The sequence below is a fragment of the Neomonachus schauinslandi genome, chromosome 2 (assembly GCF_002201575.2).
Source record: "Neomonachus schauinslandi chromosome 2, ASM220157v2, whole genome shotgun sequence".
Taxonomy (NCBI): Eukaryota; Metazoa; Chordata; class Mammalia; order Carnivora; family Phocidae; genus Neomonachus; species Neomonachus schauinslandi.
In genome coordinates this window covers 49,579,219-49,600,005 of record NC_058404.1, presented here as the reverse complement: position 1 = coordinate 49,600,005, position 20,787 = coordinate 49,579,219, and the positions used below count along the sequence as shown (strand labels likewise).

At 37.4% G+C, this 20,787-nt stretch overlaps 1 protein-coding gene across 1 annotated transcript in view; it reads right to left on the bottom strand.

Annotated features, from left to right (window-relative positions):
* ELP3 (elongator acetyltransferase complex subunit 3) overlaps positions 1-20,787 on the bottom strand; it is a 103,963-nt gene that overhangs the window by 17,994 nt on the left and 65,182 nt on the right. The window contains exons 11-14 of the mRNA XM_021698806.2: positions 12,841-12,931; positions 9,757-9,822; positions 8,054-8,281; positions 6,777-6,858 (exon numbers count right to left, since the gene is read on the bottom strand). Of these exons, the coding sequence (XP_021554481.1) occupies positions 6,777-6,858; positions 8,054-8,281; positions 9,757-9,822; positions 12,841-12,931 (467 nt within the window). The remainder of the gene's footprint in view (positions 1-6,776; positions 6,859-8,053; positions 8,282-9,756; positions 9,823-12,840; positions 12,932-20,787) is intronic.

Sequence of the window (20,787 nt, the reverse complement as noted above, 5' to 3'; positions counted from 1 at the left end):
CTGGATGCTCAGAGAGGGAGAGGATGGGGGGGAGGGGCATAAGGAAACATTATATCCCACGGCCACTATCTAAAACCCTAAATCTACCAGGTAATGTCTTGGAAATGTGAGCTATTAGTCAGAGACAGCTGACCAAAGAATAAAAAAATTCCCTGTGTTATGTCTTGTTGGCATTAGAAATGCTTAAACTAAAAGACTCCATAAAAGCAGTATCTTAGTTGCTAAGGAAGGCAGCATCAATGTTTTCCAGCATTATTTAGTGATCTGCTCACCCAAAGAGGGGAGAATCTGCCAAATCCTTGCCTCTAATAGATCTAAAAGAGGAAAGTTTCATCAAATTGAATGGATTATAGCAATGTCAAATATTTACAGAAAAGAACGGTACTAATCATATGAAAGTTATATTGATAAGGCGTTAACATTGCAACAAACTATAAACAGACTTTGTGACAGACAGCAGATGATGAGTAGTCTAGACTAGACCACTTTGGAGAAGGCTTCCTTCCTCAGAAAAAAGCCTGTGAAGTGTCTAACTTTATAATTAAGGCAGTCATTTCTATCCAAGCTCCCAGACCTCTTGGGAATATTATTAGGAGCCACGTGACATAACACTATTCCTCTTCCCAAGCAGAAGCACAGTCGTAATTCCCAATATCCAAAAACTAAGAGGAACAAGAATGGGGAGAAAAAGCATACAAATGTGTGTCAACATTAGGAAGGCTGTCCTCTGGGACGCTCATGTGCACATTTCTGAGACACAAGGAAACCTGCCAGCAAGGACCTGGGAAGAGCAACAGCACTTGCCAGATGCTGTTCCTCAAGGGTCAACAAGCTACTACCTCCCTGGATCACTAGCTTCGGCCTAGGAAACCTCATCATATTCAGTTGCTGACACGATCCAAACAGTGAAAACTCACTAGTGGCTTATTCAGGAATACTTGAAAAACATGCTTTAATTAATATAGTCATGAGATCCCAAGAGAGGAATGAGTATAATGCACTTGATATGCAAAGTATTTTTACAATCTGGTACCTGATTCATCTACAAATGAATAAATGTCAAGTCAGGGAATAAAGAGTCCTGAGAGAAGATGAGCAACAATGCTCCACAGCCCAGTGGCAATACAGACACCAATTAGCCAACAGTTAGCTAATTTCTTATCTAGGAAAATAGTATATTATGTCATCAATGCTAGTCTGATTAATAATGATGCTAAAATTAAGAAAATCCTGGTAGCAAAGCAATATTTTATGTTGTATCTATTGTCTTTAAAAAGAAAGACATTGGGGTGCCTGGGTGGCTCAGTCATTAAGCAACTGCCTTCGGCTCAGGTCATGATCCCAGGGTCCTGGGATCGAGCCCCACATCGGGCTCCCTGCTCAGTGGGAAGCCTGCTTCTCCCTCTCCCACACCCTCTGCTTGTGTTCCCTCTCTTGCTGTGTCTCTCTCTGTTAAACAAATAAATAAAATCTTTAAAAAAATAAAATAAAGATATTAGGCACCACCATGATAAAATCCTGTGGGAACATGAAACAAAAAAGAAGTATGTACAATTGTTAGAATACCGAAGTGGGAGAAATAGAGGAATATACAGAACTCTAACAATGTGCATTTAATTAGGGGGATAATTTATTAAAAGAGAAATTATGTAAAGGGATGAGACAAAAAAAGAGCAAACCATCTCTTCCCTTCCGTTCTGAGAAGTGCTATGCACATACGCACATGTGGCAGAGATCGGTTTGCCTTTGGCAGGCTTCCTGAGTCCATCAGCAAACAGATAAGCCAAAATGAGGAAAAGCTTTTCTAGGCATTTTGGTAAGGATTATGAGTCCATTACCAGACAGATCTAGTTACAAATGCATGCTTCTTTTCACCTAGATTATCATGCAAGAATAAAACTATCTTCACCTTAAATTAAGGGAGAAGGGTTGCCGCCTGGAATACAGGTGAAGTTTCTGGGGTCCAATAAGTAGATCTAAGCCATTTGTAGTTTAATGAAACCAAATGACTGTTATTTTCTGCCCATATATCATTAAACACTGGCTCTGGGGCACCAGACCATTAATCTTGGTCCTAGGAAACCATATTGGCTTATATAAGGCACAAGCATGTTGATGTTTTTTCACTGGTAGGAATTGTAGATGTAGTTTTAGAATCATATTCTGAGCATCATGATTTAGAATGATCTCATCTCCACAAGGACTCATTTACTCACTCTATATTTAAGGTTTAAGGTTTACTCACCCTGTATATCTATCTTCTTCCCTTCCCTCTTCTGTGCCTGTTTAATGGGTTTAAACAAAATGGCTAACAGTCTCTGACTTCAGTGATTTCTGTCATCAACCATTCGGACGTTTTCCTCATTTCTCACCACCACTGTGTGATCTATCAGCCTTGTACAATTCTTGGCCAATGGCCATATTAATTTTCTACTTGAAAGAACATAAATAGAATACTGCTTATGACGAAGGTACTAGGGGCAGCTTGGGGAATAGCTGTTTGTCTTAACGCATAGCAATTAGCTTGGCAAACAGAAATGGTAACATGATTGGATCCGATACCTAGCCAAAATTGCCAAAAGAAAAACAAATCATTCTGTTGGGGGTATTAAGTGGCTTTTTAAATAGTAGCTATCAGTTATATTTGCCCTTTTGGAAATGGTATGGGCAGTTTCACATCAGAGATCTCCAGTTTCCATGGTGATTATTAGTGATGGCATTTCAAATGTTGTAGTTAGGTTCTACAGTATAATCACTTGCACTTTACACCGTAAGACAGGGAAGAGAAAAAACTGCTTCATCTTAACATATTAGAAAGAATATTCATCATCCACATAAACATCATGGCTTTTAAGTAGATACAATTTGTTAATCTTAAACAGATGTATGCTGATAGAAACCACATGAGGAAGTTCGGGAGATACTAAAGCACTTGGACATAATGGGGACTAATTAATTGCTTAGATATTTAGCAGTAATTAACTGCTTACACATTATTTTGTAAACTGGCTGTTCTTATCCTATCGATTTACCCATTTTTGTATGTAGAAAAAGATTATCTTCTTATTCTGAGGCAATTAATCATGAATTGAGATGGAAGTAGAGAGAAAAATTTATCTTCTTTCTTCTGCAGTTAAGGATAACTGTGGGGTGAAGGCTGAGTTAGCTGTGCAGTCCAGTAGCAACATCCCTCAAAGACAGGGCAGCATCTTGTACTCCTCTGCCCTCTCAGCACTGGTTCCTTGAACTTAGGAGATACTCAATGCACTTGGTAATTTTGATGCTGATGAAGCTAAACATTTCATTTTTGCTTTAATTTTTACATTTAGAGTTGATGGTTAACTTTAAAACACAGTTTACTAAGACAAATATACATACTTAAAAAATAGAATGAATAATCTTAGAAGTCTAAGAAAGTGCTTCATTTGACTCCAATAAACAAGAAAATTTTCCATTTTCTCATGTAGCTATAATCTTTTTAAAAAAGGGATCAATCAGCTGTAAAATACTCTAGAAACAAAATATACTGAGGTAACAAAGATAAAAACTGATTTGTTTTTAATAGGGAAAAATAGAACACATGGGAGTGTTTCTGACTAGTGTTTCAAATCAGATCTACTGTGCAGTTAATCATACTGTCTAGAGGCAGAATCAAAGATTATAAATCCAAGTAACAGAAAATCTGCTGGCAAGTTGAGGGGAAGTCATAATGAATCAGAATGTAATTAAACAAAAACTCTACATAAGTGCATTACTCTTACAGTCACAGTAACCAGAATGATAAATGACCTGTCTCTCCCTTGCTCAAGCTACTAGTTATGCCAGGACAGAATATCTAGGCCACTACTGTGTACAAAAGCCTACAGACCAGAACAAGGATGGATTTACAAATCAAGGACAAGGTCAGAAAAAAACAGGACGGTCACAAAATATCACCAAATTGTGACTGAAGTCAATATGCATCCATCCACAAATCATGGATAGGATAATCTACCTATGGGAACCTGTATAATTTTAATCATCAAATACCCAATGTACAAGGAGACAGAACTCAATTACTAATGAAATTGAAGGGCTTCCTAACATGGTTTCAGAAAAGAATCTACTTAAGGTGTAATCAGTAAAACATAACTGGTTACTCTGAGCACTAAAAGAGATGAAGATACTGAGGGGGAGAGTTCTAGACTCTAGAACTGTAAAAGATGGTTAACCTACCTCTGTTGTTTTTAGTAAGGAAAGAAAGGTCCATGGAGATCAAGTGAAATTATCCAAGATCACAAGGAGTGCTACTGTCAACACAGGAATGGAATCCAATCCCCCCCCGCCACGTGTCTCCTATATAGCACATCTAATGACGCACTGTGAATAAGTGTAGTACACAAACACCACTGTGATCACAGAGTTTTTCATTCCAAGGATCAATTTATGGAGAAAAGCTGTTTGACTTTTTGCAAAAATGAATTAAAACACATACATACACACACACACCCATTGTACTCAAAGCAGAAAGACCAAAGTAAAAAATGAACAAACATGGAAGGATAAAAGCAACATTAAAGACATGTGATAATAATATATTAAATCTGCACTACTCAAAGTTCTGAATAATGGACATCTCAGGTGTCTGATTCAGAAACTTAACTGGAACAATAATATATTTCTAAATTAGAGAAATAAAATGCATCATACAAAGAGCAAATGTTCTTGGCTTTTTCGTTTGAAAGATGATCAGATGTTGAATCAAAGAGAAAGTCAAGGCCCTATGTGCTTTCCTCAATAGAAAGCAATGGTCCAGCTTACAGACTAGAGTGACAGAAGAACTCACTTTGGTTCAAAAAGACAATCCAGGACTGCTCCTACAGAAACCCACTGGCCAAAAGAAACTCCTTATACAGAAATCTAGTGGTCCTATTGTAGACTGCTGATAAGGAGAAAGGTTCTTCCCTGCTATTTTCAGTAAGTCTCTTATTATTTTAAAGATTCTATAGGCAGATGATCTGAAATTGAGCTATTATTCAGATTATGATAAAAAGCCAGGAAGAGGACAGATGCTGATTTCTACTTAGAAAGACACCCTGCTCATAAAAAACAGAAACTGAGGCTCTTATGGGTAACTGAATAGAACCTCAGGCAAGTCAGGGGCCCTCTGTGCATGTAACATTTCTAAAAAGAGATAGATATTATGAAGGCTAATGAAATAATGTGGAGAAGTGATAGAATACCAATGCTCTTTAGTTTTAAAATTGATGATGTTCCTACAGATACCAGAGAACCATGTGATTGCATAGCTGACTGTGGGAGGGCAGGCACCGCCAGGGCCACTGAGAGTATCCTGACCTTAATGATTTCAAAGAGAATATGAAAACCTTGCTGATACTCAAAGTGTGGTCTGAAGAGACGATCGGCATAGGTATCACTGAGAGCTGGTTAGAAATGCAGACTCTCAAGGCCCATCCCAGACTGAATCAGAATCTGCATTCCAACAAGATCTCCAGGTGAAGCACAAGCGTATTTAAAGCTTGAGAAGTACTGTGCTGAAAACACTGAGAGTGCTCTAGCAAAAGGGACCACTGAAATTTCAGGTGCTTTCAACCCTCCACAGATGTGTGTGGAAGGAGTCCTGAGTCAGGCTGGCCCTCTCCTGGTACCAGGAAAGGTTGACTTCTGAACAACCACAGGTTAAACAGTTGAGAGGTAAACATTTTTTTATTACAAATATCAGTATCAATCAGGTGAGCCTCATTTAGTTCCCTCTTCTTTAGTGAAATTAAAGATAACAGATGAAAATATATAAAGCTAGCCATGTTAAGAAATGTTTTACTAATCTGTCTGGATAATGCCAAAAACCATAGCCAGACTAAATGATTAAGTGAGCCTGGGTCATTACATTTTTGTAATTATAATTGTTAATACCTAGGCAAGGGTATTGATTTATTGATTAGCAACAACTTATTGATTTAAAAAAAAACGCATTTCAACTTCCGTTTTTAGAAAAGATTATTTAAAAGATCTTAAAAGAAAATAATTGGCCTTTAAAAGAGAATGTTTTCTAATGGGAGAACAAATGCTGGAGGAAAAACAACCTATATTCTGATCATGTCTTTCCCCATGTTAGCTTCTTATTGGGAACAGCAATTTTTGTAAGGATATAGTCCTAAAGTGTAGGAATGAAACGGTGTATATGTTATTTTTGCTCCATTCATACCAGAATTTCCTTTTCGTGCCCACTTCCCCAATTACCTGATGTCCTAGACAAAGTATCGGGAAACTTCCGAATAGGGGAAAGCGGTTTCCCAGAAGCAAAGTTACTGAGGGCAGTATTTAAGGAGCAAAGAACTCTACCTTTAAACAACTTGTACTGGCACCCGAGGTTCCATTTTAAGTTTCTGAACAACAATATTGGTAATGGCCATATTGGTTTACTTTTTCTTGGATCCTTATCACCAAATTTCATTTTCCCAGACAGAGTAACTGGGCACAAAGCGCAAGAGAAGAAATGACCATGACAACTAGTGGGATAGACAGATGACTGGTGTGACAGCAAGGAAGACAGGATCCAGATTATTGGTCTTGCCACTCAGAGATGGAGTGCTTCTGAAACTATGCCACCAAAACTGCTCGTAGGAATTCTGTGTTTGACCACAAGTCTTTCACTACTATATGCTGCCCAATTGTGAATAATCATAAATAGGGGCAAGAGAGGCCTGAGATCGTTTTAATTGTGATACCAAGTTAAAAATGTGAATGAATCATGAACTCTGTCTTCCCCTAGTTACCTGATATCACAGCTATTTTCCCAGATCCGTGTTCTTCTCTAGCTATTCTTTCTGCCTCCTCCATCAGCAGCATGCCAAATCCCTGGAAAGAGCAAAAGAGGGGTCAGGGAATTAAGGAAGGAAGGAAGTCATTAAGAAGGATCTGTAAAACAAAAAGGCTAATATTCAGTAGTTGCTAAAATCTGCTAAATAAGAGTGACAAAAAAAAATTATGGGGATAAGAAAAGAGAAACCATTCAATTATACCAAAAATACACTGTAGCAGACTAGGCAATAATTTTGCAACAAAAGCCATCAAAAGGTATTCTGTAGATGATGTAACCTCATCACAGGAAGGGGGCAATTGTCTCTCAACTTCCGTCTCTTTTTAAATAAGCTCTAGGCAATGTCCAGGTGATTAAGTCTGGGGCATCTAATCTTGTATCTATTAGTCACCCCTCCAATTTCTAAAAGGTTTTTGAAACCAGGCAATATTCTTAAATCACCAAGTTAGAGATTTACGCTATATCCACCATTAGTGATTTAAGCCATTTTCTGGAAACTTGAAAAAGTGAGTTATTTATTTAAGTTGTTTGTGGGGAGTGGAATAGCATTCCACTACATATCAGATTTAGCTTGCATCTATGAAGAACTTTAATATTTCACAAGTGCTTTTACATTATCATTGGCTTTGATTTCATAATACATAGTTGAATCATAAGAAATTGCTGGTATTACACCATTTCTGACTTTCAAAAATAGCAATTTCATATGGTTCAATCTAATACTACATTCTACTTGACTGAGTCTCAAATTTGTCTCTCACTCCTCCCCTCTCACACCCAAAAGGTTACAACTTGGGAGAGAAAATATCCCTGAACATAAAATATTAGCTCCTCGGTTTCTGTACTTGCCTTTCCCCCTTCCTCCTTCCTCTTTCACTGTCTCTTCCTCTGCCCCCTCCCTCCACCCATTCTTTTTCACTTTTCCTCCTTTGGGCAATTTCTTTCTCCTTCCTTCATTCCTTCCTTATGAATCTATTTTTGAGAGAGAGAGAGTGCACGTGCCTGTGAGAGTGAGCAGCGTAGGGAGGGCTGGGGGGGGAGGAGGGGCAGAGGGAGAGCGAGAATCTTAAGCAGGCTCCAAGATCAGCACAGAGCCCAATGCGGGGTTCGTTCTCATGACCCTGAGCTCATGACCTGAGCTGAAATCAAGTCAGATGTTTAACTGACTGAGCCACCCAGACACCCCTGGGCAATTTCTTAATTACAGTCAAACAGAAATGGAATACAGCATACCTGATGCTGAAATTTAGTAGGATCTCGACTGCTCACAGGAACTACACTTCCATACACATGCAGCTCTCGAACTATGGAAACACCTCCAACCAATTCAAAACGGAAGGTTTCCTCTGAACACTTTCGTAATCGCAGGAGGCCAATCAATATGTCTTGATCTGGGTCTTCATATGATAAGAATGTTTCCCAGCCACCATTTGCAACATAATCTCTCCTTACCAATTCAATCTGTTTAATAAAAATTAAAAATGTTTTTAAATTAGAGAACAAAATTCACTGTTATAAGTACTTATTTAGGCTAATATACCCAATTAAGGATAAAGAATGAATAATCATGAATTATGTTTCTTTTTACTTGTCTACTCTCACATATCAATGATTAAATAAGAGTTCATGCCTTGTTCATGGAATATTATAAAAGGAAAACATATTTGAACTTCATTAACCTTGAGATTCTTGCAGAGATCTGGCTTAGTAAATGCTTCTATGTACTTAAATCTTTGATCCTCCACAAAGAGTCTCTAAGGTAAAATTACACATTATATCACATGTGTAGCTCTTGCGGGCACCACTGAGCCCCAGAACAGTCAGGTGGCTCAAGAGTTTCATTTCCTGGCCTTTACCTCTTCCATTAAAACCTGCTTTTGGGGGAAAAAATGTGTTATTGATCACTTGTTTCTTGATGGGATTTTAAGAAAGTATGGCATCCCTTTAAAGGGATGAGCCCTTTAAAATATTCTGCCTAGTAAGTTACAAAATTAAAACATCAAAGAAAATCAAGCACTGGAAAGTAGCTTTTGGGGGAAGCTCTTGTGGTAGCAATCTACATAGGCTTTTGACTCACTCATTGTTCAAGTGGCCCTTGAATTTTGCATCTATATAAGCAATATGTAACAGTATGCACAGAGAAACCTACATATGGTCACACCCAGACACATTCCAAAAATAGGCAGATAGTAGAGTAGTGAGGTAAACAATTCAGACTAATGCTTATGTTTCTTCTCAAACTTAATGTTTGCTAACTAACTGGATTGCAAATGAATTTGGAAAAACTATTAACTGTGTTTGGGTCTACTTTTTTCCTCAAAAGGTCCCAAATGTTAAAAATGTCAATGCAGGTGTCATCTAGTCTTTCTCAAATGGGGTTCCACAAAAGAGTTAACTCCCACAGGAAATGTGGCACATAGCTAGTATAGGTATATAGGAGAGAAGTTAGCTCTCTGTACAAACAATAAATACTTTTGGGCATTACGCTTAAGTTTTGTGGAACCCCTGTTGATAAGGGCCCATTTATTGATTTGACTACCACCAATGGTGTAGAATTTAATAGTTGTACACGCAGAAATAAACATCACATCCAGCTCTACCTGAAGGTAACCACTATGTCACTTGTGACCGGTGGTTGATACCATATTGGATGGCGCAGATTATAGAACATTTCCAACCCTGCAGAAAATTCTGGTGGATTGTGCTGATCCAGAATGAAGCTCAGACTTGGTTTTCCTAGCCTGGCTCTTCTACGATTCACCCACCCTCATATTTGCCTTTCCTGTCTTGACATCCATATCTGATCGTCAATTACACTTTGCTTAGTTTACTTATTAACTTCTAGGGATCAGTCCTGTTGGTTAGAAAGTGTGGGTCCAGCCTTGCCAAAAATTTATGAACAGGACCCAAACTCTCTATAAAATGAAGAAACTAACCTGGTATGGCCGTACTTTGTGATGAATTTCCTGGATTCCAACCTCTCTGGTTCTTACATCTCGACACTGCCAAAAAAGGTGGAGGAGAGGGGCAAATACAAAACTGGTAACTAATTCAATTTTTATTCACACCTTTCCACCAAACCCTGGGCTCAAAATTAAGTTTGGACATAATTTACAATGAGAGAAAAACAACTAAATTTAAAAATAAAACCATCTTTAATAAATCTGAGGATAGGGGAAATAAAGTATAAAGTTAGTACAGTAATGCTTTAAAAACAAGCTTAGAATTCTGAGATCAATATATAATACTCAAAGTAAATAACATAGGTCCTAAAATCTGAAAATAGTTTTACCCAGGGGATATAACTGTACCTGAATGTACAATCCAAAACTACGTCTTCACCATCACCATGTTTGTATCATTTTAAAATGTCAAAAAGAGGGAGGCTCAAAGACTGCTGTGCTTTTTTTTTTTTTTTTGCAGAGAAGGGCATTGTGGAAGAAAGGATGGGAGAAAGGATGGGAGGAAGGAAGGGAGGAAAAAAGAAAGAAAAGAAGGAACCCAGAGCTATTTATTATAGAGTCTGAACCACAGTCACGAGAGCATCACTAGGAGGCACAGAGCTGCCTGCAGATGATACACATGCAATGCCTGGTCTCTGCAAGGCCAAGCTCATGTGATGAGACTCTCACTTCTATTCCACAACCCAGTGTGCATACTACATAGCCTGGCATTTATAATTACAAAGTCCTTACAGTATTCCATTATATGTCCTATGGTCTATTTTCCCCTACAGAATAAACTGTAAAAATCATTGTCAGGATTCTAACATTTTCTACCTGTGAGAAAAGATCATCCTAGGAAATGTGATGATGTCATGCAAGCTATATTACTAAAATAGCATATTTATGAAGTACTGTTATATACGTATAGAATTCCATGAGAAAAATAAGAGCTCGTTATTCAGCTCTGTAAAAACAAAGCTATTTCCATGTCCCAGGAGCCAGTCCAAGATAATGCCTTGCTGATGTGGATTCTATGAACTCAAAAATTAATATAGCAAACAAAGATCACAAGTCTCTGTAATTACAAATCTATTACATTTAGATGTTGTCTTTTATTTATTTATTTATTTAAAAGATTTTATTTATTTATTTGACAGAGAGAGACACAGCGAGAGAGGGAACACAAGCAGAGAGAGTGGGAAAGGGAGAAGCAGGTTTCCTGCCGAGCAGGGAGCCTGATGTGGGACTCAATCCCAGGACCCTGGGACCATGACCTGAGCCGAAGGCAGATGCTTAACTACTGAGCCACCTGGGTGCCCTTGATGTTGTCTTTTAGCTACAGCAGTTCTATATAGTAGTTTGCATGTGAACAGGCCATAGTTAACATGCTTTTAATGAACACCTGCATGCCTTTGGGAGGGGGGCTATGAGATAATGCCTTTTTTGGCAGGGGGAGGGTCAGACGGAGAGGGTGAGGGTGAGAGAATCCCAAGCAGACTCCATGCCCAGCATATAAGCCTGGCATGGGGCCTGATCCCAAAACCCTGACATCACAGGCCAAGCCAAAACCAAGAATCAGAAACTTAACTGAGCCACTCAGGTGCCAGGAGAATGTTTTTTAAAAAGCAGAGATTGGTGTGTGCTTATATTCTGATAAGACATTGCCTATGTGAACTAGATGTCTTTGGGCTATCACTGATTTTCAGTCTTCCCAGTTTAAGAGAGGCTATCAAGGTTTAAAAGGGATACTGGGTTAAAGATGATAGCTAGATGATGAGATTATCAGGATAACCAGGCCAGGTCAGTCACTTTGGCTGTGGTATTCTCAGAGAACAGAGGAGCTGGAAGATAAGGGCAGCTGGAAACTGGGAAGCAGAACAGGCATACAGTCTTGTTTGGTGCTTGCTATTAATTACTATAAATAATACACTTGCTATTTTTCTAGAACTTAAAATTTTTTTTTTAAATAATAAGCCAATCATGTTCACAAACTCTTCTTTGGACAAACAATTTTCTGAAAAGTTTTCTCCATAAAATTTGACTGAAAGAATAAAATGTCTTGGGCAAGTCCACAAACATGATATGCAATCCTCAAGACGATGTCTCTCAAAGTGTGGTCCATGTTTCGATTGTGCATGAGAATATCCCACAGCTCCATCCCAGACCTGGTAAAACAAACTGCTGAAGGCAGAGCCCAGGAATCAATGCTCAGGCCATGACCCCCACTCCTGGCTTTTTCTCTTTAGCAGCTCTAAGGAGTTTCTAGGGCTCTGTGAATTTATGTCATAATCACCTTACTGTGATTTAAGAGTCATCTGCAGAGACTGTCACAGATTCCTGGGCTCTTTTGTAACTTTCAGGGTCAGTAGAACGATGTTTAATAAATATCTGCAGAAGTAAGAACCTGAACAAACATGGGGGTGGAGTGGGGCAAGGCACACTGGACTATGTGGGCAACAGCACTGTTTGGTAATCATTTTACACAGCAGTAAACCTTGTTTCTTCAAATGTACACTCATATAGTCTGTCACCACTAGTCAAGAATCGAACACCCAGGGGCGCCTAGGTGGCTCAGTCGGTTAAGCGGCTGCCTTTGGCTCAGGTCATGATTCTGGGGTCCTGGGATCGAGCCCCACGTCCGGCTCCCTGCTCAGCGGAGAGCCTGCTTCTCCCTCTCCCTCTGCCTGCCACTCTGTCTGCTTGTGCTATCTCTCTGTCAAATAAATAAATAAAATCTTTAAAAAAAAAAAAAAGAATTGAACACCCAATACTTCAAAAGAAAGAAAAAAAGAAATACATCAAAATTTAAAAAAGAGAGTTGAGCACACATAGTTGGCATCTGAGTAGGTGAAAAAGCAATCCTTAAATCAGCAAACCTACACTCCTTTGGAAGAAAGCAGAGGGGTGTAAGGGATAAGATGCAGCCTTTGCAAGCACTAGTTTCAACTTCATGTTACAGAGTAAGAATGCCTTCATATGAAACTTTTTGACCAAACTTGTGAGTCTGTAAGTATGTATCAAAGTGTTTTGTGTTTCAGATTACTTTGATCTTAACGGTTACGGTCAGACTCTTACCTGTATTCCAAGGTCCTTCATTCTTGCAAATGCCAGCTCTCTCAAATTACCATGCTCTACTCCTGAACTGACTAAGGGCATTGGAATATCTCTGCAAAAGAAAAACATCAGCTGTTGTAAAATATAAATCATTCTCTACAGCAGTAAGACAGGGATATTAAATAAAAAAAGGAAACAAAAACCTACAAAGCAGATCAGAAAAGCAGAATATTCTAAACAGGAAGCAAGGTTCAGAGCTTCTCTGTCCCTCTTTTCCCATCCATGAAATCATAATATTCACGTACCACTCAGGGTTTTTGTGAGAAACACCCGATGAAAATCACTTTATAAGATCACAAAGTGTAAAACAAATGTCTGATAACCATCAGTAATGATTTTTGGCTGAAGAGATATATTTGCACTCAGCAAAACAAGAAATACAACTGTCTTTTTAAATATCTGATTTGTTTAAGGAGGAGAAATAACAATTATTATCAATGCACTTCTTTATTAATAAAGCTTATAAACACTTGCCCATACAGTTGCTGAATGACAAGTAACCAGGAAGCTCAAAAGCCTGGCTCAGCCAACAACTGGACTCGAAGAATACTCCCTCACCCCTCCCAGTTTCCTAGAAATCTAAATTAGAAGTGACTCTGCATTAGAAGATTAACAGCTTGCCTAAAGATAAAAGGAGATAAATTTTATTTCCTGGCATTAATACAGCATAAAGTGCCAGGCACCAAGGAGATTTCAATCAAAATTTGAAGTTATGAGCTTTATTTTAGTAGCCCCCAACACCCTCTTCTAGACAAAAATCAGCATCTGAAAAGTTAAAAAAAATCTGAATATGCTTAGCACATCTGTTTCCTATTCAAAGACAAGTCCCCAATTTGTTTTGTCTAATATTTGGTTGATTAGAAGAAAGACTTGAAGAATACACCAAATATCTTTTCTTCTCATTTGCTTTTGAATCAACTTGAATCTTTTTCTTCTCTTTTTACTTATCCCTCCAAATGTTAAGTATATACAATTAGCTAATTCACCCATTTGATTCTAGTAAGATATTTCTCACTCACTCAAAAGTATCAAAAGCCAATCAATTAGCATTAAAAGCTATACACGTGAATCTATTAGGCTCTGGAAGCCAGTAGAGTTTCCATTACATAAAGCAATGATAAGCCAAAATTCTTTAAGACAATGACACACCAGTGAGTTAAGAGTGAGGGTGATATTAAATAATATATTTTAGAGTGATTAGTTAATATATATGGTTTACTTACAGTTTTTAGTAAAAAAAAATTAACTTTCTATCTTTGGAACTACAGTTTCTTAAAATCAAATATATTTTAAATCAGCAGGGGCGCCTGGGTGGTGCAGTCGTTTAGGCAGCCGTCTCTTGGTTTCAGCTCAGGTCATGATCTCAGGGTTGTGAGACTGAGCCCTGCATGGGGCTCCGTGCTGAGCGAGCAGTCTGCTGTGACTCTCTCTCCCTCTCCCTCTGCCCCTCCCTGTCACGCTCTCTCTCAAAAAAAATAATCTTTAAAAAAAAATAAATTAGTAATCAGATGCAACTAAATGAAGGTTATTGAAGTAAAAAAAATATGGTTTATTTTGGCAAGGAATGTGCAAATATACTGTTTTAAATATTTTACTGTTTCATATTATATAAGCCAAAGTTCAAGTCTTCTAAATGCCCTTTTTTACCCTGAAACATTTTTTTAAGGTTTTATTTGAGAGAGAGAGAGAGTGTGTGCGCAAAAGGTGGCGGAGGGGCAGAGGGAGAGGTTAGAAGCAGATTCCCCACTCAGCTCAGAGCCTGATGTGGGGCTCTGGGGCTCGATCTCAGGACCCTGAGATCATGACCTGAGCTGAAGTCAGATGCTTAACCAACTGAGCCACCCAGGTGCCCCATTTACTCTGAAATATTTTATAAATAACTCACAAATACATGTATTTTCATGACTTACAGGTAAAATTTAAAATCCTGTTATACATGACATTAATCTGATAAAATCACTGGCAATCACTGTTAGTACCCATTAAATGACAGATACATTTGATTCTTGTTATTCACTGCGCTTAAATTCTATAAAGGTGCCATGAGCACTGTATTAGCAATTACTCAAACACTGCCCCTACAGAAAATGCAGGGTTAGGTTTCTGTGAGACTCAGTCACATTTTCTTCAACTGATCAATACATAACCCTGTTTTATTTTATTTCTGTGTAAAGATACTTTATTTAACATATATCTGATTCATTAACCTAATACTTGTGGCTAGCAGCAGTATAATTCATGCCTTAATGAAGCTCATCTAATATTTATTTTCTTCAGAAGGCTTATTACAGCTTTCTTGTGCTTAGGAATGCTAGACAGCAATTCAGCATTATGCTTGGGGCCATTTTAAACAGCAAAATCAACACAAAGCACAAAAATGTGAAAAATGGGTAATTTAGTAGATTGCAAAAAGGACACCTGTTTACACAGTATCAGAACAAATCTTGTTCCTCATCAACCCTCCAACTACTAGTCTAACATGCGCCGATGACTCCTGTTTCACCATCCCTATTATGACTGTCAAACTGGTGATTATCTATCATCCCTTCTACATTTATTAGCTGGGCTTGTACTGCAAGGAAGAACTTTCTCTTCTGCATTTACTTATTCACCTATGAACTCATGGATTCCTTTTTTATTCAAAGAGTTGTAATCTGATGCTAATGTTTTTTATTTTGTTGCTTAAATTAGATTTGGCCAGTGGGTATGTATTCAGGCTGGTTTCTGGGTCCTTTTGACATGTCCTCATTCTTTGAATATTTCCTTACTTTCTAGAACAACAAGATGTTCCAGGTTTATTTTGTATGTTTGCTGCTCCAGCCCTGGAATTGGCCATTTTTCCAAGCAGCCCTAATTTCTTTTAGTGAGGAATGGTATTTAGAAATCAAGATCTGGGCACTCACTGTGCTCACTACTACCGAGGTGTCATTGCCTCCAGATTCTCTCAGTGTAAACAACCAAGAAATTTATGTATATACATACATATTTGTATGTGCATATAGGCATTCATATATGCACACACATAAACGTACATCTATAACTTTTCTATATGTAAATTTTAAAAACCCATGAGTTCATACTGATAGTTACAATTCTAATCCAGTGTTCAATTTTCCACCTTTCATTATTTATAAATCCCTTCAGACAATGAGAAATCTGGCTCTTTTATCTTTATTATATTGACTTATTTGCTAAATCAAATAGTTTATTTGCTCAATGTAACCAATTTCCTAACTACTCAAGCTGCCATCGCTGCACTCTCTACCCTTACTCTCCATTTCTTCAGATGACAGATATGCTGTGGTCAATGCCTCCATGGCATTGCCTCCATCGGTGATGGGAAGGAGAGGTGGGGAGGGGAAGGAGAGATGGGGAGGGAAAGGAAGAACGGGCTCTCTACAAATATTTCTAATAATGAACCAGTACTTTTAAAAGACTAAAATTTTCAAATGAAGTAAACTCTCTAAGGGACTGGTTTTATCATATAGTGTTAAGCAGAATTATATGACCGAAATAATTAACAAGAGGGCTGGCTAATAATTGGTGGGGCCTAGTACAATGACAACAGCCTCTTGTTATGAAACTATTAGTAATTTCAAGATGGTGAAAGCAAAGCATTAAGCCAAGTTCAAGGCCTTATGAGACTACACAGGTCACATGTCCCAGAAGCTAGCTCTAATTACCATGAAGCACAAGTCAGAGAGGACCTGATAATAGAGGGATTTATGATGCTGCTGACAATTCATAAATATCCTTAAATTTATGTCTATCACTACAAAAATGCAACATTTTTTTTTTTTTAAAGATTTTATTTATTCATTTGAGAGAGAGAGAGAGTGCACATGCACAAGTGAGCACGAGCTGGTGTGGAGGGGCAGAGGGAGAGGGAAAAGCAAACGCCCTGCTGAACAGGGAGTCCCGACACGTGGGGCAACCCTGAGATCATAACCTGAGAGGAAGGCAGACGCTTAACTGACTGAGCCACCCAGACACCCACAACGTGGTTTTAATGGTCTTTGGCAGTGATGTGCTTGGAGTATACCAGATGGGAGTTCTTCCTCATTAAGGAATAGTAATGTGGCAATCTCCACTTTCAGTGACAAGGTCTTTTGCAATGAAAACAAAGGGAATTCTATATATCCTGAGCATCTTCTATGTGCAAAGAAGTCTATTAAGCAATCTGGAATATATAAAGATAAACAGATACTGTTATAGTCTTCTAGGAGCTCAAAGCCCAGGTGAGATTACTGACCATCTGAACTCCATCTAGGTAGGAGTTAAAATTATTTTTAGGTTTCTCAATTTGTTTCAATCTAGTTTTACTTTCTTGACTTGAAAAGAGATTACACTCAATAATATTTATTCACTTTTTTATTTCAGTAGGTAACATTTTAAGCTTAGAGGTGCTAATATTTGCAATTTGCTCATCAAAAACCTCTCAAAATGATGTCTAGAGCTTTTTTGGTCTGAAGGTTCTCAAGCTTCAGAAGCATGTTTTGGTTGCAAATTGGTATTCTTATTCTAATGCTTCACAGTGATTTAAATACCACCGCAAGGCAGACAGCTGTCAAAGGGCCCGCAGGCAACAGCACTTTAATGTGGCTCCATCATGTGTCTGCACAGAATTTCACATTCAATCATGCACTGCATCCTTCAGGGCCACAACAGAGAATCATCTATTAGAATACTGCTTCATAAAAGTACCCAATAAGATGTTACTGACTCAACGGTCATAAAATTAGAAGTGTAAATTATAAATTAGTAAAGAAAAGGTGGGGAAAATGTCCAATTAAAAATACCAAGTAATCTATTAGTAAAATATAGTATTAAAAAAAAGGCCAAGTATAAAACATTGTGTTTTCACTTGAAATATCTTCTCTCCTACTCTCCTTCCTCTCTCCCCTTCTAACACCTGTCTGAAAAACAATTCCTAAAATCTCCCTGTATGTTTAGATGCACCAGTCAACACTAAGTTTATTACCTGTAATTGGTAGAAGCTGTCACTAGGTGACCCTACATAGAACTAGCCAGATATCCTAAAGGCACAGAACACAAAGACACATACGATTTGCCTTTACTATGGTTTAAGACAAAAATAAACTATAATTATTAAATTACCTAGATTCAACACTCTGGAAGGAGACTCTTCTCCCTTGCCAATGGTTTCTTTATCAGTTTTCTACATTCTCAGAGTTGCTCTAAAAGTTTAAAACTGAAGCTAGAAGGAACATTGCAGAGTCAAAACCATATGATTCTCTTTGCCCAAATCAGGTTTCTCAGTTACTTAACACTGTCTAAAGACCCTGTCTTTTCCTGTACACATTTGTATATAATGTTTGAGTTACCCACTAAAACTTTCTTTAGCATCTCTATTTCAAAATTTTACCATCCAGCTATCCATACAAATTTCCTTCTAGAGGGCCAGATATATACCAAATTTGAGCTTTAACCAAATATAAAATAAATAAAATATAAAATATTAAGCCAAGATGTGAAGCTTTTTACCAGAACACAGCTATCAGACTGTTTGTTCTTAAGTGTTAAATGTACTATGTGAACATGGCTTTTTGTCTCCCTAGTCTTCATATTTGTCCAGAAGAATGAAGATAATTCAAAAGGCCTCTAAAAGGTAAAATTTAGATTTTCTCTGAGTTATCTCAACAAAAAGCACCATCTCCTTTATGATCCAAATTCCATGACTGGAACTTATATACAAAACAGACAACTGATTTAAGAAGAAGCACAAATAATAATCAGTTACATGAAAAAATGTTAATCTTCACTAAAAACTACAGAAATGCAAATTAAAACCCATAGGTAAATAAAAAATGTAAGCATCTGATTCTATAGAGATTGTGATAAAACCAATAACTACTTACTATTCGAAATTGGAAGCTTATCCTAATCCCTTTGGAAAACTATATCAATATACACAGCAAAACCCACAAAATTCATTTATACTCCCCTTGTTCCAGAAAGTATATTCATCATCATCAAGTAAGGTTCCCTTAGCATGAGTGATCCTTTTCCTAGATTATACTACTCTAATAGATGACTTCATCAAAAGTAAAAATGGATTTTGCTATGTACATGGATTTTAGCTGTCATGGAGGTCAGGATAGTGATAAAAAAAAAAAGAAAGCTGGAAGCAACCTAAATGTCCAATATCAGGGAACAGTTTACTAAATGAAACAAATTAAAATGCTAGACTGCAGTGCTGCCATTAAAATTATAACTATGAAGATTATTCTAAGTCTTCATGAGAAATGGAACACAAAAATGCAAACAAAATATTTGCAAGTGTATAAAATGTATTGCTATGTAAAGATGCATTCCAATCATACAAGGAAATTTTTGGAAAAATAACATAAGCCTGTTATTACTATGTATTTTGAAAGTGCTTTTAAAGTAGCTTTATAGAGAAGTTATTTTGTTCATGTAAATACAGTGCTTTATGACTAGAACTTAAGTAGAAAATACAAGTTCTGGATAGTTAGTAATATCCTACAAACTCTGTTGGAAAAAAAGTATAAAATCACATGCTCTGAAAGAAATGTATTGGGATCAACAAAGGGTGGTACATAAAAACATTCTCTACCTCAGCACTGTAAAAGCCTAGGCTAGAATTTCAGTGATGATTGATAACAAAAAAAACAAGTCAATATAAAATAAGTTTGAATAATTTTTTATGCGGTATATACCAAGAAAGTATGCAAATAAAAATGGGTAAAAAGCAAGTAGCAAAACATAAATCTGAATGAATTCTTATGTAGGTAGCCATAGTAATAGTTCAGTAATATTCAACGCAAAAAATAAGGTAATGTATTTGAAGGGATTCTGTCCATGCTTATTGGAAAACAAATGCTTTAAATTAGTGCATGGTGAGCTACATAAAACCAAAGAATTCTAATGGAAACCTGTTTAGCAATATCATGGTTAAATTAGAAATACAAAAAATAGAAAAATAAAATAGAAAGTATCCCAAAGATTTTAATCTTTATTCTAAAAAACCTAGAAAATAATCACATCCAAAATTAAGTAAATTATCAGTCCCAAAGCATGAAAATCTAACATCACAGGTAGACTCTGGATGACTCTCTCCACCAAAGGCATTTGCTACGTTAGGAACTGAGTCATCACCATCTTGAAATAAATTCTGAGTGAGTCTGAGGACATTACTAATTCCATGTTTAAAGAGATTGTACCTCTCGTTTTACAGCATTCTGTTAAGTTTTAATTCCCCCACACATCTGTAAAGTAATAAGAGTGTCACTTCAAAATCTTAAGCCTACACCCACCTGTACCATTTGTCCTGCATAAATCTTTTAAGTGATGTATTGATAGAGAAATAGAACTGACGGTTTGGCTTCTTGGAATTAGAGCTGGGGTACACTTCTATTGCTGGATTCTCCAGAGAGAGCCCTAATGGTGTCATAATAGGAGAACTGAGAACACGGTTTCTTTCATCAGCCTCATATTGGTTATCCATAATATTATGCCCTTCTCATCATACAACCTTTGGTTATATTAACACACATGTTCTTAATTCTTCTGGTCATGATGCCCTCACAGTTCTGCTATAGAGATCATTTTGCTGCTCTTGTTTTCTCAAAGTCTTTATTTTCTTGGTGGTAGGCCAGGACAATGTCCCATGGTGATATTTCGTGGTCTATAAAATTAAGCTTTTAATGTTATAGCAATGTCGCTGTTGCTTTTGACTCACTGGTTACAGCAGTAAGAAATTTAAAACTGAAAGTGAAGGGGGAGAATGCAAATTCTTCACCTGATTGTGTGAGTTATGCCTTGTTACTTATGGTAAGAAACTATGGTGTGTATGGCTGTGAAATTTCTATCTACTCCATGGTATTTGCTGCCATTCTCTGCTGCTGGGAAGTACTATCTTCTGAG